The sequence below is a fragment of the Drosophila gunungcola genome, assembly GCF_025200985.1.
Source record: "Drosophila gunungcola strain Sukarami chromosome 3L unlocalized genomic scaffold, Dgunungcola_SK_2 000002F, whole genome shotgun sequence".
Taxonomy (NCBI): domain Eukaryota; kingdom Metazoa; phylum Arthropoda; class Insecta; order Diptera; family Drosophilidae; genus Drosophila; species Drosophila gunungcola.
Window position 1 is genome coordinate 4,057,145 of NW_026453178.1, and position 22,883 is coordinate 4,080,027.

At 42.9% G+C, this 22,883-nt stretch overlaps 4 protein-coding genes across 4 annotated transcripts; 1 reads left to right on the forward strand and 3 right to left on the reverse strand.

Moving 5' to 3' along the window:
* Positions 1-7,412: 7,412 nt before the first annotated feature.
* LOC128257679 (GPN-loop GTPase 2) lies at positions 7,413-8,695 on the reverse strand. Its single transcript, XM_052988796.1, has one exon. The coding sequence runs from the start codon at positions 8,582-8,584 to the stop codon at positions 7,661-7,663; it is 924 nt and encodes a 307-aa protein (XP_052844756.1). The 5' UTR covers positions 8,585-8,695; the 3' UTR covers positions 7,413-7,660.
* Positions 8,696-9,128: 433 nt separating this feature from the next.
* LOC128257247 (actin-interacting protein 1) lies at positions 9,129-12,829 on the forward strand. Its single transcript, XM_052988184.1, has 7 exons — positions 9,129-9,291; positions 9,617-9,738; positions 10,426-10,516; positions 10,707-10,970; positions 11,035-12,089; positions 12,144-12,294; positions 12,364-12,829. The coding sequence occupies exons 1-7, from the start codon at positions 9,258-9,260 to the stop codon at positions 12,471-12,473; spliced, it is 1,827 nt and encodes a 608-aa protein (XP_052844144.1). The 5' UTR covers positions 9,129-9,257; the 3' UTR covers positions 12,474-12,829.
* Positions 12,830-12,912: 83 nt separating this feature from the next.
* On the reverse strand, positions 12,913-19,182 carry LOC128257246 (zinc finger and BTB domain-containing protein 3). Its single transcript, XM_052988183.1, is given in 7 exon segments — positions 12,913-14,534; positions 15,555-15,898; positions 15,900-16,085; positions 16,087-16,650; positions 17,312-17,635; positions 18,114-18,258; positions 19,065-19,182. Coding segments are annotated over 6 exon segments (1,992 nt in total). The 5' UTR covers positions 18,228-18,258; positions 19,065-19,182; the 3' UTR covers positions 12,913-14,074.
* Positions 19,183-21,572: 2,390 nt separating this feature from the next.
* LOC128257248 (chitin-binding domain protein cbd-1) lies at positions 21,573-22,678 on the reverse strand. The gene is given in 2 exon segments (XM_052988185.1): positions 21,573-22,124; positions 22,126-22,678. Coding segments are annotated over 2 exon segments (642 nt in total). The 5' UTR covers positions 22,447-22,678; the 3' UTR covers positions 21,573-21,803.
* Between the last annotated feature and the right edge of the window lie 205 nt (positions 22,679-22,883).

Here is a 22,883-nt window from a genome sequence, read left to right on the forward strand (position 1 = left end):
TAGGCCCACAGAAGAAAGGAGGGGTCGCAATCGGCCAGCTTAGTCAGACTCAGAGCTCGGCTCTGTAACGTGACCAGAGCTGAGAAGGTTTTTGAAAAAAGTACATTTTTTGACTATATCAAAATTTCAAAAATTATTTCAAAATGTATTCTTCTAAATAATTAAATACTATAATTTTTAAAACAGCACTTGTTTGTTGAAGCTTTGATTTCAGAAATAATTAAAGTCTATCCAAAATTGTTTCATATTTTTGTTGTGAGTAAAAATAAGTTATTTATTTCGTTCTGCGCGTTTAACTTATTTATTAAAACATTTTTTAAGATTTAATTCGATTTACAATAATTGCTTGATATCACAGTTTGACAAAATCTTAATTTTTTTCACCAAGAATAAGCCCTAGTGATTCTTAAAGGATTTTATTTTTTTTAGTTCCTTTTAAGGCTTAATAACAACAACTTCTTACGTGGACCAGAGCAGTAGTTTCGTTTTTTTATAGAGAAATTTTTGATTATTTAATCATAGAACATTTTCTTGGAAAGTATGCATTTCAATTTGGATATCTTTTAGAGTACTTCTTTGTTACCCATATAAGAACATGTCTTTTTTCCCTTTAAATTTAATTACAACTTTTTTAAAATTTCAAACCCTTTTAAAAGCTGTTTTAAATATAACTTGGTCACATTTGCACGCTTTGCTCTGCTTTGCTTTGCCCAGTTTTCTTTTGTTTTGGCCAACTTTTGTCCCTCCACTGCGTCTGCGCACAATTATAAAACAAAATTGATAAAATTATTGTAGCTGCTGTGGTCCGTGGTACTTGCCCCTCCTTCTCTGACCAGAGGAACTACGATGGGCGATTAGCCCAAAGCCAAAAGGTTGCAAAGCTGCAGTTGCAATTGCCCCAACTGACCAATGGGGGTAGGGGGGGGGGGGCAAACCCGACCCCTTTCGCATGATGAAAATCAGCGAAGACCGCAGGAAAAAGCAAAAAAGCAACATGAAATCTATGGTAATGCGAACAGGAGGACCTCGTTCTGCCTGCTAGGTGGTGGCTAAATGAAATTTATTTCAATTTCATTTGATATTAATTGCTAATGGCCTTAAGATTGAATTCCAATGGTTTGCCTTATTTGGTGACGTGCAGTGGATTGGATTGGATTGGATAGGATTGGATTGGATAGGATTGGATTGGGTTGGAGTGGAGTGGAGGAGGCCAAACAAATCGGGTTAGCAGCAGCGAGTTCTCACTCGCGGACTATGTCGCCGGCTTGTTAGGATTGTGTTTTTGGAACCCCCTTTTGGGAACACGAGAGGGGGGTGGGTAGTGGATTGGTTGGCGCCACGACAACAATTTCGGGCTACAAATAAGGCACCGACCTGGGGTCTCGCCCGCACAAATCTCTGACAGTTGAACGCCGTTTGTCGTTTGTCGTAATTAGCAGCCAAATGGTTAACTTACGATACCACCATACCACCATACCACCATACCTTTATACCCAACATCCCGTTGGGCTATTTTGACCATTTCTGGACGCCGGCAGAGCTGTGCGAAAGTTCAGGACACTGAGCACGGAGCGCTGAGCTCTGACTTTCGAAATGCAAGAAGCCGAACCGAAGGCAGCAGCCCACACGCTGACACAATTAAGCCAAACACATGTCGTCTCCGACGGAGATAAGCCATTTATTAACTTTTCACAAGACCTTCCAAATGATGCCATAATCTCCGCTTACGGTTAGACATATGGGAGAGGAGCCACGGCTATCTGCGCCGCCGCAAGATGCAAACAGATAGAACGGAAGGAGAATCGAATGCTGGTTTCCTCTAGAAGCTGTGATGCCCTGAAATCGATCCTTTATCTGGGCTCCACCAAAAATATTTCAGATTTATAATTTTAGTCTACAAAAACGGCAAAAGTTCCAAAACACCAATCATCAAATAACGCTTTTGACTAGCTTCCAAGTTACTAAATTGAATATATATGAATATCTTATAACTATTTCACTTAAACTAAAGAAATTATAATTTGTATTTATTCCACTGATCATCCGACTTGACAAAGTCGTAATGCCCTCGGGGAAGACGGTAATTTACTGCTGCTAACTGCGGCTACTGTTTCGCTTGGGGGACCTCCAACGAGCGCCGCTTGACAAGATCCCAGGCAGCAAACAAACCCAAAGGAAGCTCAAGCTCGGGCAACAATTGAACTGCAATAAAACAATTTACCCAAAATAGCGCTCGGCCCAAGAGCAATCTGCTGGTTAACCTGGCATCAGACTGTCGTTGCACTGAGAAAAATACGAAGAGATCTTAAACAAAATAGAAATGGATTAAAAGTTAAGTTTTAAACAGAATTGGATAATCAATCGAATGTTGGGGAGGCAATATAAGTGTTATATCCCATTATCAAAACAATTTTTTTTATAAATCTGTTAAAATTAAGGCCTTACCTTGATGTACATCTTTGGTTCCATAAAATGTAATCTGTTATAATCCCGAAATATTGTTTATTAATTTATAGTTTCATTTGAGGGTTTTAAATTTGGCTCAAATTTTTAAAATTCATAATTTATTTTAAGCAGCGATACCTTAAAAATTATGCATAACGAAACGTCTGTCATAAGATTAAATGCCGCCTTATCAGCCACAAATAAAACCAATATAGGCATTTAGTGATTGATTTTGTAACCAATATTTTTTCCAGTGTGGCTCTACCGCTGTTACCGGACTCTGGGCAACATTTATCATTGAAATGTGGCGTGCGGTTTCTACGCAGTCGCCGCAGCAGCCGAGGATGCTTTGCGGCACCAAAACGAGCTCCCGAAACTCTCTTTTGACTTTGGCGGTTGCTTTGCATATATGCAGTGTGGCAGGGCTAAAAGGGGCTCGGCGGCGGCGGGGGGGCGTGGCAGTTGGCCGATAAACTATCCCCGACCCCCGACCCCCGATCCCCGATCCCGATGCCGATCCCGTCAGTCCGCATAAGTCAGGCAGTCGAATGGCTATATGGGCGCAGAGGAAAATCAATTCATTGGCCTGAACAGATTTCCCTTTATCTCCGGCAGCCTCTCTAGCCTTTTCGTCTTGGCCAGGCGGCTGATTTGCATATGTTTTGGTACTTGGCTACTTGGCTACTTGGCTACATTGCTGCTTGCGACAAAGGCCCTCATAATTGCTTGATTTAGCGACCCATTCAAGGCGAATAGTCGGCGCCAGCCGCATCTCTAGATCTTCGCTCCCAGCTTATTCCCTGGTGTAAATTGTCGTCCGAGAATGCTACGTGCGGTGCTGGCCTCACACTCAGAAAAACTACTGTTCCAATTAGTTCCTGACATTGCAACATGACATTACGAATAATTTACTATTTTTATAAATTTATATTAATACTCTGCCTTAGCAGTTTTTCCCAGAAAGCTGTGTAACATTATTTTTTACCAAGATGAAATATAAACGCTATGTTTTATCAGCTTATACAATTAGCAAGTTATTTATTTTATTTATTACAAAATATTTCTAAATCTAAGTCTAAGCTTCAGGCTACTACAATTGGTATTTTATTCTCTGTGCAGATTTTTTTGTTGTTATTATTGCAATTGTAGTGGGTGTCTTGTGTCGCGTAAATTGCCATGCAATTCATAAATGTCAACGCGTTTTGCATGAACGATGGCAGCAGACTGCAGGAAAGAAACTAAGTTTGGGGTGATTTATGAGTTTGTTTGGCTACTCGAATCGGTTGGGCAACAATTAGAAGAGGTTTAAGAATCTAAGTCGGGATTATCCCTTTTTATCATTTCCAAAAAGATTCAGAGCTAAGCCAATCAAAATGATTGAATATACCTGTAATCTTTTTTTTTTCATTTCAAACTTAGTTATTTCATTATGTTCCACAAACGTTATACATTAAGATATTTTATTATTAAAAAGATAAACTAAACTTGATGTCTGGAAGGGTTTCTTTATTGAGAAAAAGTTTCATAAATGTTATACAAAATATTCCCAAAAATTTCTTTTCAGCACAAAGTGTTGTTTTCTTTTTGTTTATAAAACTATACTCCTTAATCTAATATTTTAGTTTAAAAGTAATAGTTAAAAGCCGTAAAATGTGCTCCAATTCTCTTTGACTTTCCTTGCTTTTTTTACTCCCTTTGCAATCCTGTTGATTTCCAACTGTCCCCGTCTCGACGTCCGATCAAAATATTTGCATAAGCAAAGGCCTTCGTTACAGTTTAAGCCAGAAGCCTCAACGGCCGAGAGCAAAAGGCAACAACATACATAGGTGAGCAGCGTCATATGCTCAATTCAGATACAGATACAGATACAGATACAGATTCAGATACGAATACACCGAAACCAGGACTGAAACCCACCGAAGTCGACGACGACAGCAGGCACGCGCCCCGATCCCGAGCCCAAGGATCGAACTCAGGTACAAAGGAAGGACAGGAAAAAAGAAAGAAAAAAGAGCAACAGCCAGGGAAAGGGCGAAAAAAGGACTTAAAAATGTGCAACTGTTGGGCGATCTTTCGCACGGGTGAATAACCCGGAGAGGTTCCTCGAAGAATCTCGATCTAGTGGAGCTTAGTTTATAATTTTCGACAGGAAAAAGCTGCTGCTGCTGCTGCTGCTGCTGCTACAAAATGGAAGATCTTATCGTATCTAATATCTGTGCGCGGGACTCGATCAAATTACAGTTCCGGTCAAGATTGAGCACATTTGGTTCCGCTTTTGTTTCGGGGATGAAGACAATGGATCGGGGGCTACAGTTAGCCATAAGTTAATGATTTGGCCGCTGCCTTTGGTTGCTGCCTGCGCTTCAAGTGCAGCATATGGCGTTCCCACTCATCTCCTCTTGCTGTGGCTTCAGCACAACTGACGCAGGATACTCAGTGTACGCAGGATACTCGGCCTACCTACGATCGGGGTTTTGGGTCGACTCGATATCCTCCACATGGGCCACAAATATGTAAAAAGATCAATCAAATATTGAGTTCCCTTCGTCGAGTTTGGAACTCTCCCTAGAAGGAATTCTACTCGTATCTAGATTCCCACTTGACTCTGGCATTATTTTAGGCATTTATACCGTGTAATAATAGGGATTGGGGTGCCCAGGGTGTCCATTAGGAATGATGGTTGTAGAAATTTGTATCATATAGTCAAAAATTATATGGTTAAGCAATTATACATTTTTAAATAGTTTATTTTTAGCATAAATATTTTGCTGTTTCATCCTTTAAGTTTTGATATATTCATAGAATACCATCATTTTAAAAATTGAAATTAATCTTATATTAATAATTTTGCAGATAGATTGTAGAAACACTTTGAGAAACATTTTGATATATATTTCATTTACATTTTTTGCAAGAATTTACAGAAAATATGATTAGTATGATTCCTTTGGTTTTATTGGTTTTTAAATGTCAAAAGATTGTCTGAAAATCTAACGAGAATTATATGATTTGGCATTAATTAAAAAAAAATATGTCTATATATTTGGAAAATATATGTTCCAGGAAATCTTCTAGTCCAATGAATTCTTCACCCAAACTCCTTTGTTTTTTTTCCTCTTGCTTAGCTGGCATTTTTTGCCCCGACTGTTGCTGCCATAGTGCACCTGCTTTTTCGGCCCAGGACGCGGGTCTTTTGACCGCAATCGTGGCCAGGGCTCGCCAGAAAAGCAAAACCAAGCAAAAGCGCTCTTACAGGCCAGGTCGCTTAACTGTTAACTGTTGGCGCGCTTACATCGCCAAGGGATCGCACTTATGGTTTTTTTTTTTGATTCGCAACGGGCACAAACGATGGCAGAAAGATCCTTAAGAGCGTGTGCCAAAAACGAAACCGCAGTCCGCTGCTTTACACAAATCCCAAAGCCAAAACGAATCCGAATCCAAGCTCGGCTTTCAGTTCGTCCTGGGCCCAAACCACTTTCGTTTATTTTAATTTGGCTTGCGGTCAAGGGAATCGGAGAATCGGGGAATTGGCAGCCAGCCTGCTGCAATCTGACAAGAGCCTGCTGCATTTAATAACTGTTTTCGTTTTTGCCGCTGTTTTTTTTTATACTCTTGAAACAGGAATTACGATTTCAGGCAGGGCCCCTGAATTGAATTTGCTTTTTAACATTTTTTATAATACTTCGACGATCTTCCAGTCTGTTAGCAAAGTTATTTTTGTCGAATATCATACTTTGTCGTCATATAAAACTCTTGAAAGCCGTTTAAAACAATCAAAATTGTTTCCAAGTATATAACAATTTCCAGCTTCTAAAGTAAAAGGGTTTTTGTTTTAAAATAAGGCAAATAGACCTAAAACAACTTTGTTGCGTTTAACCAAATTTAACTCAAACTAATATTTATTATAATATGCAATAAAACAAGAGTATTAAATGCTTTGGGTGTTAAAAGTTAAGCGTGCTGGTTTTTTTTATTTCGCAACTCTGCTCGTCTGCTTGTGCCTGTAAAACAGCCCCACGAATGCTCACGATCTGGACTTGGGTTAGGACCCTATAGCGATCCCGTTTTGCGGTGCACGTGCCACATTTTGCAGCTTGCCACGAGTTGTTCACCGGTCGATCGAGCTCTTATCTTGCAAAACAACGCGCCTCGGACTTAATTAATTTTTATTTATGTTAACGAGGCTTTGGCTTTTAGTTAAATCAGAGTACAAGGGTCCACATCCAGATCCTCCCCTGTCGAACCATTTGTTCCCAAAACGGCAGGCAGTGATTGATTTCCACTATTAAAACAAGGACGCTTTGTGTGTATGCATCCTTTTTGGTTCTTTTGCCATATAATTTCCTACACAAGAACGTTTAAAGAAAACCTAAAAGCATTTAATTTTTTAATTTTGCTAATACTTATTACTGTTCAATTGGTATAAAACTGGCAGTTAATGCGCTTGTCACTTAAGATAAATTCATTGGGCTAAATTATTAACTATTTATTTGAGCGAACAAGATCGGCATTATAAACATGCAAATAAATGAGTGTGTGTTAGCATATTAACACAATATTAAGGAAACCAGATATTTACTCATAATTTCATTGTTGATAAAAAAACAATCTTGAATCTTGCACGTGGACGGCCGTTCAGTAATTTTTAGCTAGTAGCAATCTCTACACATTTCAACATTTTACTCAACACACCACGGTGCTTTTGGCGCCATCTAGTCTTGGTTTTATAATTTTAAAAGTCTACTGATAGATGTCTCTGAAAACACTCTACCTCAAAAACAATATGAGCCCTGCCAAAGGCTTTAAAATCCGATCTGTGTTATAAATCTTGTGAAGTCGTTAGTGCGTCTTAGAGCAAATTCAGAGTTGAATATAATATAAATATAAGTTTAATTTATGGGGGAAAGAAACCACCATATTAACAGTTTTACTTCAAAGTTGCATATAGTCAATCAGTTATAACGGGCTTAAGAACATCATGTTTAGGAAACATTTTATTTTAAGTTCCTATTTTTATTTTGTAAAACTGTTTGCCATCTGAGAATTGAACAACAAATCTTGAATAACTTTTTATTGCTCAACTACTTAGGATTCGGTTCTCTAAAGGCAGCTAACGTATCTTGGGCCTCTAAATTTTGCCACAAAAGTATTGTCTTTAGAAAACAGTAAGTTTATCACAGACTCTTATGCCAATTTTCGAATTTACCAAGTACTTTCAATCCATATAGGGCTGAATGTCATGCTGCTGGCGAGATGCCTCCGTTTCCGCTCCCACGGCGCAGGCCAGCAATGAGTTGACGGTCTGCTCCTCGCCCGCCTTATATACATATCCGTTTGCCTTGTCAATGTGGTTGCGCAGTCGCAACATGCTGTCCGTGCTGAAGGCATCCAACAGTTGGAACGAGACCAGGGCGTAGTCCTCTACCATGGAGCAGATGGCGGCGTTCAGTTTGCGGTGCTTGCGCATAGCCGGATCGTCGTCCAGCTTGTCTAGCAGGTATTTCAGGTCCAGAACGTCAGTGTAGTAGTCCACATTGAAGTGCAGCTTGGCCTCGTGCTTCCTTAGCAAATCAGCCTTGGAGAGGACATTAACGTGGGGCAGACTCATCCGCAACATGGTATTAAGAGCCATCAGCAGGGTGGCAATGAATTTGGCCGGCTCGGAGCAGTAATGCGAATCGATGAGGTTCACGGTGACCAGACTATATCGCTCCCGTTCCAATCGCTCGAAAACCCGTGCCATAGCGCTGTGATGAGTGTAGAGCTCAATTTGCCCGGGGCAATCGAACAGGAAGTAGTTGTGGGTGGCTCCAAGTTTTCGCAGTGCCGGCAGCAGCCAATCCTCCAGGTGTTCTGCCAGGTACTCCGCGCAGTGCATCAGGGATCCATTCGGCCCCAGCTGCAGGTGCTCCATGCAATCCTCCACGGTGATAAGCTCCATTACACTGAGCACCGGTTCATAGGACATGTTCTCGTTGGCCGGGTCCAGATTCACCACGCCCACTTGGCGGCCCAGTTCGCGGTAGAACTTCAAGGCTTCGGCGCAGTAGGTGGTCTTTCCGGAACCAGGTGGTCCAATGATCAGCTGTCCGTACCGGGGATTCTCCACCGTCGCCTGCGCTGGGAATCTTTGCATCATTTTTGTGGCAAATTGAAATGCATGCAAAACGTAAACAACAAGATGTTATCAGTGTGGCCAGATGAGGAAACCCTAAAAATACCGATAACACAAACATATATACCACTTTAGCTATCTACATAGACCGCCCAAAATTATATTAACTTTTTTAAATTCAAATATAATTGCGTTTATCTAATCATATTTTTTCTATATAAATAAACGTGAAAATGTTTTTAAGGACCTTATTTGAATGTAATGATAGTTTTTCTTATTATATTTATTTTTGTTTTTGACTGGTCGTAGGTTAGTTAAACTTGATTATTTACTTAAAACTTGAACAAAATGAAAAACAGAAATATTAAATTAAATACTTTTGAAAACTGTCTAAGAAAACAACACCTTTTCAATGTTTTTATAATAATTTTAATAATTAGAAACAAACTCGGAATACGTAAATCAATATACTGAAATAAATACCAAAGCCTCCTCGGCATTTATGCGTGGGCGGTTCTTAAAATACCAACCGGCGTAGGAGTGCACTGCGGAGTAATTGCACCGCGTCGCGATCCGGTCACACTGCACACAGTTCGTCGGCTAGAATTGAGTTTGGTGTTTTCATTTATCGGCGGAAATTCGCGTTAATTAGTAAACCTTTGAAAAGCACAAGAGCAAGAACAGAGCAACCACCGCAATGGCTCAACCCCAACCACCGGCGTACGAAAACAGTGAGTTGGCACCCCAGAATCAAAAGCCCCATTGATAATCCCAGTCGAAATCGTAACGAAGGGGGGATGAGTCAACAGGCGAAAACGGTAAAAGCAGAAAGCAAAATCGCCGGAAGCGCCGTGATTATGCCCATAAATGGGCATAGCTGCATATGATAGACCTCTACAAAAACTGTGGAGTGGGGGGGATGACCCCCATCCCGACGCCCTCCAAAAAAGTAGCCGCACCCTGTTTTGCACCCACTCCCTGCCATTTCGCCGGCTTATCTTTTGCCCATTCCCACCTAGGAAAACTTCTAATCGAAAGAATCACTTTTAATTGCAGAAAACATCTACGCAACGCTGCCCCGCACCCAACGCGGCCAACCCATCGTCTTGGGTGCCGATCCCAAGGGCAAAAACTTCCTGTACACCAATGGAAACTCCGTGATCATCCGGAACATCGAGGTAAGCTGATACATACTTATATGTATGCAGCCTGCTGCCTTTGCTGCTCCTGCCATAAATCCATGGTCTTTTCCAAATCATGTTTTATTTTTGGACAGCTGCAGTTTGTGTTTCTGTTGCCAGTTTGTATGTTTGTGTCTTCTTTCTGGCGGCAGCTGTTCTATATTTATTTTTATATACGGCGCAAAACACAGATATTCCAACCGGCAAAATCAGTCACACAGACGAGCACACAGAGAAATCACTTGTTTGCCGCCCACGCATCATCATAATGATGTTGTTTGGTTTTTGGTAAAAGCAGCCTATGGTTTGTCTGCCTTACACTCGTAGAAACCGTTGAAATTCGAATTAAATTGTCTACGTTTCTTTGTTATCCGACTGAAGAATCACACCATTAAGTTGATCGCTCAGGATCATTTTTGTTTTTCTGTTTGTATAATACAATAACAAGGCAAAAGTGATTCCAAGGGTGCCCTCTGTTTGTGTTTAAATTAATACTAAAACCTTAAGTCATAAGTAGTTTTAAATCATCTCTCTGTCCCAAAGAACACCACTATTATGTTCTTATTGTAAAAGTGACTGTAACAGAGTATCTTCTGTTGCCTGTTTCTTTCTTCATGTATAACATGCATTGGGTAAAAGTGTTTCCAAATGATCACCTCTGTTTTCCCTGTCTTCCCACCATAGAATCCAGCCATCGCCGATGTCTACACGGAGCACTCGTGTGCAGTGAACGTGGCCAAGTACTCGCCCAGCGGCTTCTACATTGCATCTGGCGGTAAGTTTCGCCCAGCAATTTCACACTTTGAGCACCCGGCTTCGTGCAGCGAAGCATATAGAATCGTGACCAGCATGATTCACGCTATGGCCTGTGATTAGCATTTCCATATATGGAGCGGTTTCTTTATCTTATCTGCGGTTTCAATTCGAGCAGAGTTGTTTATTTGGTTTTTTCCTTCTCTTTCTAGATGCCTCGGGCAAGATTCGCATTTGGGACACGGTCAACAAGGAGCACCTGCTCAAGAATGAGTTCCAGCCCATTGCAGGACCCATCAAGGACATCAGCTGGTCGCCGGACAACCAGCGCATCGTGGCCGTGGGCGAAGGACGCGAGCGTTTTGGCCATGTCTTCATGTCTGAGACAGGCACCTCGGTGGGCGAGATCAGCGGTCAGTCCAAGTCTATTAACTCAGCGGACTTTAGGCCAGCCAGGCCATTCCGTATTGTGACAGGTGAGTGGTGTATATACCTAAAGAATGTAGAAGGGTAAACTAAACCCCAACCTACTCCTTACAGGCAGCGAGGACAACACAGTGGCCGTGTTTGAGGGACCCCCGTTCAAGTTCAAGATGACCAAGCAGGATCACTCCAGGTTTGTGCAGGCTGTGCGCTACTCGCCCGATGGCAAGTTCTTCGCCTCGGCCGGCTTCGATGGCAAAGTCTTCCTGTACGACGGCACCAGCTCTGAGTTGGTGGGCGAGTTCGGATCGCCCGCCCACAAGGGCGGCGTTTACGCTTTGGCCTGGAAGCCGGATGGCAGCCAGCTGTTGACCTGCTCCGGCGACAAGACCTGCCGCCTGTGGACAGTGGAGTCACGCGAGTTGGTTAGCGAGTTCGTTATGGGCACCACCGTGGACGACCAGCAGGTTTCGTGCCTGTGGCAGGGAGAGCACCTGATCACCGTCTCGCTGTCGGGCGTGATCACCTACCTCAATGTGGCGGATCCCGCGAAGCCGCTGCGCGTGGTCAAGGGCCACAACAAGCCCATCACCGTTCTGGGTCTGAGCGATGACCGCAGCACCATCTACACGGGCAGCCACGACGGAGTGGTGGCCAACTGGAACTCGGGAAGCGGCACAAATGATCGCATCACCGGCACCGGCCATGGAAACCAGATAAATGGCATTGCCGCCTGGGGCGACTTCGTCTACACCTGCGGCATCGACGACAGCCTGCGCCAGTTCAGCGTGGAGGGCAACTCGTACACCGACTATGTGGTCAAGCTTAATTGCCAGCCTCGCGGCCTGGCCATTCTGCGCAGCGAAAACATTATCGCGCTGGCGTGCATCAAGGAGCTGACCCTCGTGCAGGACCAGAAGAAGATCTTCTCGCTGCCCATCAAGTACGAGGCCAGCTCGATTGCCATCAATGCGGACACCACCGATGTGGCCGTTGGCGGTGATGACCAAAAGCTGCACATCTACAGCCTGAAGGCCGGTGTCCTGGAGCCCAAGGTGGAGCTGGATCACTTGGGCGCCGTAACGGATGTGTCGTACTCGCCGGACCTGAAGTATCTGGTGGCCTGCGATGCTCATCGCAAGGTGGTGCTCTACTCGGTGGAGGAGTACAAGGTATTGTGGTTATATCAAAGCTTAAATTATATTTAACTAAATGCATATTTGTAGCCTGCCCACAACAAGGAGTGGGGCTTCCACAGTGCTCGTGTCAACACGGTGGCCTGGTCGCCGAACTCACTGCTGGTGGCCAGTGGTTCGCTGGACACCACCATCATCATCTGGTCCGTGGCCAATCCGGCCAAGCACACCATTATCAAGAGTGAGTTGTTTGAGAAGGAAAGTGAGAGTTAGTGTGTAATTAATTTTTGAAATTTTCAACCCACTTCAGATGCCCATCCGCAGTCGCAAATCACCCGGTTAGTCTGGCTGGACAACAACACTGTGATCTCCACCGGACAGGACTGCAACACCAAGGTGTGGCACGTGGAAAGCATCTAATTGGCCCAGCCGTGAGGCATATTTTTATACTTATCCAGGGAGAGCAGCCAGCCGCGCCCTGGCTTCATTTCATTTAAGTGCAACAGTTTACATTTAGCTATTTATGTCTTTACCCCTCATGTCATGTCTTTAAGTTTAAGCCCAAAGTGTTTGCTGATCATCATATCATGGATATCCAACTATTTTGCTCCGCTTTCATTTGCGTCTGTGTTTTTCGATCAACCTTTTTATACTACTGGAACTACGAACTACGAAATACGAACTACAAAAGCCGAAAGGAAACACAAAGATATGTAAAGTACGCCAGCGTACATAAATTATTGTATTATGAAATGAAATATACTAGTTTTTGCAAAGCTCCAGCCTCCTTTTCCGTTTGGATATGTGTCAATTGGTGTAGCATCTAAACACGCACAGTTTCTTTGGCTTCTTAAACATTTATTCCTCTTTAAAATTGTGTATGTTTTTTTCTTTTGTTTTGTAGGTCTTCACCCTGTCTTTTTGTGTGCATGTGTGTGTGCGTGTTCAGGTGTATAATTACAATATTTATAAAAACTTGGCTTAATTTACTAGAATGTGTGGGCGTGTGCTTGTGAGTGAGTGCGCGAAAGCGAAAGGTAATAATTGTTTGAATCTGTTTGCAGTTTGAGAGCCTCGGAGGTTGCTACAGCTTGTGAAATAATAAACGTAAATTGTTCTAAAAGTAAGTACATAAATTAAGATAGCTAGAAAGGCGCTCGCATGTGTTTGTGTGCAGAAGACGAAAAACGAATTGCGCTAATTATCACAGCCGGGTTTTAAGACGTTGGTTTCGGTGGGGCTAAAAGATGGATGGCATGAGCATACATAGTGTTGGGTGTGGGCACTAACTTTCTTCAAGGGTGACTGGGGTTCTGCTGACCCCCTTTAATATTTTCAATTCCATTTCAAAATAGGTGGATCCGCGGCGCGGATAAATAGTTCATCAATATTGTCTTTTTAAAGAGATTCATAAAAAAAACGAATAATTATTTGTAAAAGGTTGCTGAACTTATATAATGTTTCTAGAAAAAATTTTTTTTTTTAATGTTGCAGCACTTTTTATATTGAAAGTTTCTAAAAATATCAATTTTTTAAAACAGTCTGTTTTTAAGTTTTGTTGGTCACATTTTCAAAATCAATATAAAAACGACTAAAATCATGGTTTTAAAATATTCAGATTGACTCAAGAAGTAGTATTTTATAGGAACTAATATAAAAACTGTTGAACATTATAATTTTTGCAAATATCTAAAAAAAAAAAGTATATAAAAAGATTTGAGTGAATGAAATTTTTCATATCGATCTCAAATTTGTCTTAACAAGGAGTATTTAAAAGGAATTTTTGCCAGTGAAGGACGGAAAACTGATCATTTTCAGTAATTCATAAATATTAAAGGATTTAGATTCCCCCAAATTTGATTGATGTTATATTCAGAACGAGGGGTTATATATCTCATTTTTGCCAACTTGCGAGCCACCCAACACTATTGAGTATGCATGGGTGGGCGTGTACCTTGTGTCTGTGTGCGTGTCTGTGTGGTGAGTTGAACGAATCGCAAATATAATTGAAAATATTATCCTCAGGTGGTTGCCGCCGATGTCTCCGCACCTGTGGCCTCTCCATTGCTGGCCGCCGGTGGCTCCCGCTCGCCCTTGATGCCCGGCGGCGCCTCGTGGGCCAAGTCCAGCGACGGCTGGCCAGATGCTGGCGAGGATTCGGCCACCGCCACGGCGGCTGCGGCGGCCGCCATCTGAAACTGGTTGGGCAGGAAGAGGTACGGGTTGCGACCCTCCTGTCCCGCGCATCCGATGGTGGTGGCCGGCGCAGGACCCACATCCCCGCTGGTCACCGTGTGCGTGGTCATCGCCATGGGAGTGGGTGTGGCCACCGACGGCCCGGTGGTCGCCGCCAGCTTGGAGACCCGCTTCCGACGGGCCTCGTTCTCGCAGGGTGATGGCGCCCCAGGATGACGGTAGCTGACGTGCTTGCGCAGGGCATCCTTGCTGCGGGACACGTGGGAGCAGACATTGCACGCGTACCTGCAAAATAATGTTGTGGGCTATAAACGGGTCTGCAAACAAGTCCTGAATAAATGACTAATTGGGCTTAAAAGTAATTTAAACACAAAATTCCAGCTGGCAATATTGGATTAATTAACACTCGATATCTTTTACACTTTCGCTGACAATCTTTGTATTCTACAGCAAACAAATGGTATTTTAAATAACACTCATACGCCATGTACACCAGCTCGAAATTTAATCAAATAAATCGATAATGACTTTCCTTACTTTGTCAGTTATAAAAATGCACTTTGTTCTAGAATTACCACTTTCCCATAAATACTATTTTTTAAATATTTCAAACACTAAAACGCCAAACCATAGGTTGGTTTTTAGTTACTTTGGTGGGATATTTAATAAAAATTCTTTCAAAGTTTCTAAAGATTTTAAAACAATTTATAACGACTCCGTAGACTCAAATCTGGTCATAAAGAAGACTTATATGTAATATGAGTAAATATAATTGAATAATAATATTTAAATAGTAAATAAGAAGATGCTTTTAACATTATAACAAACGTATAGTTTATTGCAGGGTGCTACGGAAATCTATCTCAAAAATGCTTTTAACCATATTCTAACAGATTTTGTATAAAGTAATGGATGGAATTTGGTTGAATTTTTGTAGCGCTCCGGATTGCAACATATGTATTTAGCTTTTTAAAATATACAAATTTTCGAAGAATATTTGTATGCTCAAAAATAATAACCTTTAAATTTTTTTTGAGAATGGTCAAAAAAACAAAAAAAAAAAAGTTAGAGAAACTAAACTATTGTTACATGAATTTTAATCTATTTTTCTATAAGATTTATATCAAAATAAAACTTATGTGGTTTAAAATAAGCCTCAGGGTAAAGTTTTAGGACTCTTTGATATAGACATGAAACTAAAAAGTACATGTGAACTAATACTTATACTTCAATACTGTCTGTAGTTTATATTTAAGACACACTTATTAAAATTAAACCTTCAGTTTTTTTTGGGTGTCGACTTACCGCACATTCTGATGGGTTTCGAGATGGACGCGCAGGTTGTATTGGTTGCTCAGCTGCTTGTGGCAGATGAAGCAGGTGGCGTACAGCTTGGAGTTGGAGGGCGGCTTGAGCGGAGCGGTGGCCAGCGACTTGTCGCGGTCGGCGCTCAGCGAGAGCAGATTGGGCTCCGACTTGGCGCTGACCAGCGCCATGCCGCCGGCGGCCGCTGCAGCAGCGGCTGCGGCCGCTTCCCGCTGGTACTGCTCGATGTGGAGCTGCAGCTTGGCGTGATCCTCGGCCGAGATGTACGGCGTCGCAACGCCGGCCGCCGGCGAGGTGTGATGGTGATGGTGGTGCATCTGTGCCTGCCTGCTGGGCGGAGGTGGGCGTGGCAGCGGCACTATACATCGCCGGCTTGCTGCTATACAGCTGACCAGTACCCTGACCAATGGGACTCGGATAGCTGGCCGAGGAGCACTTGACCACCGGCAGCTGGGGCGAAAAGTGGGCCATGGCAGGCGGAGCTAGGGTCACGGGCGAAGTGGCCACAATTCGGATTGGGCATGGAGCACTCCTGCGGCGACTTGCTGCTGTTGCTATTTGCGGTTGACGAAGTCTTCGGACCCTTGGCCAGGCTCTTCTCCAGCCTGCGCAGCTCCTTGGGCGGACTGTCGCCCTTGAGGCGCTTCGATCCGAAGCAGTCCGTGTCCAGGTGCTCCTCCTGCATCCCACTCTGGTAGAGCTGGCACTGCTGCTGGTACTTGGCCAGCAGTTCGGAGGTCTTGTTGAGGGCCGTCTGCGAGAAGTTGAGTGGCTGCGGGAGTAGGCTGGGGTAGAACTGCAGCGACTTGAAGAGGTTCTCCAGGGGCGTGGTGCCCAGCCCAGTCGGCCCCACCGATCCCAGTTTGTTGGCCAGCAGGGGGGTGCTCAGCGCCGGACTGGGCAGCTGCGGCAGGGGGAGGGGCAGGGGCAGGGGCAGGCTGGGAGTGGGTGTGTGGGAGGGCGTGATGGTGGGCGTGGGCGTTGGGGAGGGCGTGCTGGGACGCTCGAAATCGGAGCACTTCTCGTTGCTGGGATCCATGTAGGAGACGCCTCCACTCCTCGATGTCTTGGGTAGCTGCAGGAATTGGAAAGATCGAAAAATAACGTTATTATTCATATACCCATTGGATTGAAAAATATACGAGTGTAATAAGATAAAGTTGCACTTAAAATAGCAGTTATCTATATCGTTTTTTAACGGGGGTTTGGTTAACGTGAGACCAAAATCAGCGCATTAAAGTTTTAAATATTGGTTATTTTTAAGAGCATGTCATTTTACGAGTTAGAATTCTGTAACCTATTTTCTATGCACTTAAGATAGTTCAAATAACTGCTTGGGAATTTTTTTTTCGTAAAATAAATATAAAATTTGGTAAGCATTAGAGTGTTATGAAGATTTGCGACTTTTGGCCCAAAAAGGACTAAAATATCCAAAAGCTAAGTTATGTAATTATAGTTCATGTGAAAAATCTTTGATTTCTTAAAACAATTATTAATTATCAATAAAAAAATTAATATAACATAAGGATTGAAAACATTAATATGTTGAAGATAAGTATCCATATTCCAATCCACTAACTGAGTAGAATAAATATGAATAATTCAAACTATAAAATTTATTTTAAAGATTACCTGTAAATAATATTTTATAAATAAGCCTAGAAGGCAAATATACATTTGCGAATCACAAGATTTAACTAATCTTAACATGAAAAGTAAGTTCAGGAATGACTTACGTTGTTGTTTTGGACATCGGCCAGTCCCTTGATGCCCAGCGTCTCGGCCAGATTGAGGAGCATGGGTATCTGCTCCTCGTAGACGTTCACCTCGCCGGAGTACATGAAGGTGAGCAGTGAGACGATGGCCCCGAAGCTGGCGCCGGGTATGATGATCACGGGATGGTTGCTGGCCTCCAGTGCCCGGAAGATGTCCATGAAGAAGCTGCTGCAGGCACTCAGCACCACGCGATGGGCCCTCAGCTGGCGACCCTCCGCCGAGATGGTCACATCCGTCAGATGGGACTGGTCCAGCAGAATGGGCAGGGTGCTCAGCAGGCTGGTCTGGAAGGGATCGAGTCGACGACGAAGTGTAAGTAAGTGGGTCAGGCGATCATAAAAATACAATTTTCCTGGGCTGGGCTGCAGCTGCTTTCCAACATTTCGATTTACGCTCAGTGGAAATTCTTCGGATTTTGGCAATTGCACGAATCTCAGTCTCTACTCGTTGTCCATTTGGCTCTTTTGCTATTTTGGACAGCCAACAGCCAACGGCCCCGCCCGTTCACCCTTTTGGGTGGAAAACGAAAATTGTCACTATATGAAAATGCGGAAAACTATGTGTGAATTTGTACGTATGCGGGGATGTGTTTGGATAGATGGATCCTATATATAGATGGGGCGACATTTCGCTTGGCTCGCTCGCTCGCTTCACCGAACGATGTCCAGTCCAGTTTTATGGGTCTTACTTAATCTTACCTAATCTATATACATATATATATATATATATATATGTATGCAGGATATAGCTGGAGGATCTCACCTGATGATTGTGCCATCGAAGGCAGAACTGCTGCTGGTTGTCATTGTGCGGCAGCTGCTGATCGAAATGATGATGCTGCGTTTGTCTGGCATTAGTGCTATTTACATGTTCCATAATTCATCGGGGTTTGGATCACATGGACCAGCTGCAACGGGAGGAGGGAAATGCAATATGCAAAATGAAATTATTATTATTTTCATTCATGTCATGTCGCCGAGGTAAACAAATTGGGCAGCCCACTTGGCTACATTGTTTTCGTTTCTCATAATTTGTTTGTTTGCATTGAGCGGTTTGTTTATTTATTGAGCGTTTTGTCGTCACACACACACACTTTTCGCTTTTCGCTCACACTCTTTTTGGCCCGAACAAGCAGAGTGTCTGCACCACGAGGCGTATACGTATTATGTCGTAGCCATCGTTGGCTTATTACTCATACGCTCAGGCTGGGGAAATCTTGTGGGGATTGCAGTTTGGTGACCGGGAAACGGCATAATTTGATATAATGACAGCTGGCAGCTACTCCAAGGTATCCGGATTCGAGCGCTACTCGTTGACCAAGTCAATATGATGAGCTGAGCCACTCGGGCATTCTCATCGCGTTTCACATCGTTGAGCAGAGTGCCCAGTTGACGAATCGGAATTACAATAAACACACACACACACACACACACATACGCACACACACACACACACACGGCCAGTGTTATTTGTGTTTCTTTTGCTGGCAATTAAATTAAATTTATTTAAATAAAATAAGTTTTCCTTGGCTGGCCTGGCCTGGGCGAACTGATCGCAGTGTCGTTTCTGTGGGTTTCTGGGTGCACTATAAATTTGGCAATTTCCATTGTTCGCAGCCGTTGTATCACACTTTTGTCCGAGGGCTATTTTTAAGAGGCTAGACCAAGAAGCTGGCCGAGGATTTTGGGGATTTCTATGGGGTCTATGCAGCACCGCCACCGCCGCATTGGAGGCCCCCCCATTGCAATTGCATTGGCCAATGCAAAAGCGCAGCAAAGTGACAAGTCCGAGTCTTGTGTTTTAGTTGTTTTCTTTTTTTTTTGGGTTTTTTTTTTTTGTTTTTGTTGTTTTTTTTTTTTTTGTGCTTTACATATCAGCTAGCCCAGCGTGCAATTGTTGGACGACGGAATTTTCTTCATTCCATTATGTGTGCACATGGGACTGAGAATCGCATCTAAGCATTTCTCTATTGAGAGACGATGGATGGTGGAGGTTGCCTTGCCTGATGATGGGGCACAATGGATGCCTGGGAATGGGTATGGGGTATGCGGTATGGGGGATGGGGATGGTGCGGCCTTTTTGGCGCTCGTTCACACAAGAAAGTGTCGTGACAGTCAGGCAGCCTTCTTTTCCGTAACTCTTTGGTATTTCGCTCAGTTTTTACTTGATTTTCCGAAATTAGTTTTTCAGCCTTTCAGCTCCGTCCTCTGGCTGCTGCTGTTGTTGTTGTTGTTGTTGTTGTGGCAGCGTTTTAAATAGCCATCCAAAAAATAAAGATCTGTGCTAAACGCTCTCGCCAGGCTGTCTATTTTGATTTGTTGTCCAAGTGCCTGCCTTTTGTCATCCATGGCAATTCATTCCATAGACCTCGTAACTTGCACCTCACAACTCGCAATCGTTTCATTTCGATTTGGTTGATGCGTAATATATTTTACACATAATCACTCATACGCCCCGTTGGCGGGGCATGGAATATGAAAATGCTGCTTAAGCCTTTAGTGTATTATGTTGTTGTTTTATGTAGCTGTTGCTGCTTAACTTTCATTTGTTCCATGAAATGTGGCGCACATAAATTAGATGTCAACGCTTCCAAGCGAGTGGTATTTGTATTTCATTATAGAATCATGCGAATTCGCACGATCAGCGGTCTATATGTGGCCGTGATTCACGCATAATCCAGTTGCCCAGGAATGTCTAATAATAGAGCTCTGTGGCTAACCCTTATGCTTGAGGATCTCAAATCCAATTCTTCATTTACGCCAACGGAATGCTCGTGCCGATCATCAAATTATATATCCCCGCGAGTTATGTTTTTATGAAGTGTTTTTTTATGACTCGCGTCTATCTTTCGTGTTTTTCGAATCCCTTTCATCTCTCTCAACGACATAACACAATTAACTAAAGCAAGTTAATCACTGAGTTTTCTGTTTGCAAAAGAATCCTTCACATTCTTGATGTTTGTTTTTGTATTTCACACCACTTTTGGCCCCGCGACCGTTACGAATTTTCCCTTTTTGCGAGATTTTCGCGGCGGGACGAGAGCGCACCTTTGTTAACCGTTTGCTGCTCGCATCTGAAATGAAAAAATCCGAAAATGTTTCAATTCTTTCGGTTTAGTTGGAGATTTTCTATTTTTCGAATGTCCATCTCTTGACAATTTTCCTCTATCTCGTGTTGTTGCTGCTTCTTGGTGTTGCTGTTGCTGTTGCTGTTAGTATTGCTGTTGCTATTGCTATTGCTGTTGTTGGCCCAAATGTTGTTGCTGTTGCTGTTGGTGCTGCCATTTGTTTAGCGGATTCGAATTTGGCTCTCAGCATGTCGTGTGGTGGATCCGTTTGTCGCCCGATTCCATGTTCTTTAATTAATGAGCAGGCCGTGCCCGGCGCAGCGAAGAGAAATCTCAACGGTTTTGTACTCGCGATCTGCGCCTCTTGGCCAAAAATTAATTGGCTGCCCCGTAGTTAGTTAATCAAAACATTTGCCAGTGGCAAATCATCATGGGGACATCGTTGACATCACCATCATCGTCATCATCATCATCATGATTGGGAGGAACTGCGTCCACTCCGCCACTAGACACAATTGACATGACCGACCGACAAGCAGCGGAATTTGTTGCTCCTTCGTGTGCATTATTAATTTGCAATAAAATGTGGAAGCGGCGACAGCAGCCGCCGCCACCGCTCGACAAACGACAAAAAAAAAAAAAATAAAAAAAACAGAAAAGTGCAAGCCGAAAATAAATTCATACCTGCGCTAGTCGGATTTGAATTATGCCTGACAAATACAAATGGAACCGCCAGATGGAGACGCCGTTGGTCATCGGGCAGCACCCAGCACCCAGCACCTTCATTAAGCACTTTTTCAATTCATTAAAATGCCACAAATACTTATTTATTATTGTCATCTGCGGTCACCTCGATGTGGGCTGGCAGCGTTGCAGCTTGGAGGCTGCAAGCACACCAACATAAATAAGCCCCTTTCCCGAAGCATATTCCTTACATAGATCTACTACATACTACTAGATATACGTACGTCAATAATACGTATAAATCAGAAATTGTTTAATGAGTCTTAACTTCCCAGAGTAGTAACTTTTTCAGATAATCTAACAAAACAGTTCGGTTAACTCATTTCGAAAAACGGTGTTTCACTATATACGACATATATTTAGACACCTTTGCAAGTGATTTCAAGTGATTTAAGGATTTTTTTTTTTTAATTACTAACTTAAACCTATAAACTTTAAACTGAAAAACAAAATATTAGAAAAACAACACACATCTTAAACAAAATTCCAAACAACAATTCTCTATAGCTTTACATTTACAAACTTATATCGAGAAAGCAGCCAAAATCAAGAGGTTCAAGGAAAAAAAGTTTAATCTCTTGATTTTCTGAGACACTCAAGTTTAAGAGATTTTCTTTCCCTGGGGAGTTCTTTTCCCTGACCTAGGAATTATTCCTAAAGCACTGAGCTTCGGTGATCGGCTGGCATTGCTTCGTGGGAAAGTCCCAGCCATATTTGTAAGGACACCGGACAATGGTCAGGTAACCGCCGAGGCATCGGTAGAAATACTCGCAACGCTGGGGATGAGGATGGTCTCCATCTCCGGTTGTGTCGCAGTGTGGCCTTTCCTGAGCAGGAGAGGATGGTGAGGGAGCTGGAGAGGATGGGGGAGAATCTACAGAGGGATTGGTGATATCCGGGCTGGATGAGGCTGTGCTGATATCCTGGGAAGGTGGTGTGGGTCCTGGAGTGCTGTTACCGGTCACCACCATCTCCTTCTCCTCCTTGCGATGCCTGCTGATCAGGCAGCTCCTCTGTCGAAACGGAAATGGACTCCCTTAGACAGACTCCGGCATCGTCGAAGGCGCACTCCTGGGTCCTGTCATCGAAGTATGTGGACTCCGGACAGCTGTCCCGGAAGGAGTCGACTCCATTGCAGTAGATGTACGAGGCACAGTCGTCGATGGCCATTACAAAGGTGTCCACATCCGCATTCGCACACTGCGGAAAAACTTCTCCTTGAATTGAACTTATAACTCCGATCAGGAGAACTAGGCAGAGCGAAAATTGTACTTTAAAAGACATGTTTGATGAGCTGCTTTTCTGTTTTTTTGATAGAGCTCAAGTTGATTGGGCCCTTTTTATGGCAATTTTCAAGGTTGGCTGCGAATTCTTATCGGCTCTCTTGTAGTTGATATCAACCAAAACAAAAAAAAATGTTGCAAAAATTTGATATCTTTCAAGCTACAAATATGTCAAGGCCGTGCAATGACTTTAGTTATTTTGATAGCACAACCCAGATAAATGCGTTTGAGGGAATTATTCCCCTAAAAAATTCATGTTTTTAAGGCAAGATATGAATCAGCTCATATAGAAAAAAACGAATTATGAAGAATTAAAATTTTTTCATTTGAATAAATTTAAAAAAAAATACAAAAACGCATTTGTCTTAGATTAATTAATTTTTAGAAATAACTCAGTTGAACGTTAAATAAATAGGTTGCTGTTGTTTCTAAAATGTT

Bases quoted from the DNA above. Each gene is read 5' to 3' on its own strand.
- LOC128257679 (XM_052988796.1), bottom strand. From the start codon at position 8,584: ATGATGCAAAGATTCCCAGCGCAGGCGACGGTGGAGAATCCCCGGTAC.
- LOC128257247 (XM_052988184.1), top strand. From the start codon at position 9,258: ATGGCTCAACCCCAACCACCGGCGTACGAAAACA. The intron at 12,090-12,143 runs GTATTGTGGTTA...GCATATTTGTAG, and splicing joins ACTCGGTGGAGGAGTACAAG to CCTGCCCACAACAAGGAGTG. The intron at 12,295-12,363 runs GTGAGTTGTTTG...AACCCACTTCAG, and splicing joins CAAGCACACCATTATCAAGA to ATGCCCATCCGCAGTCGCAA.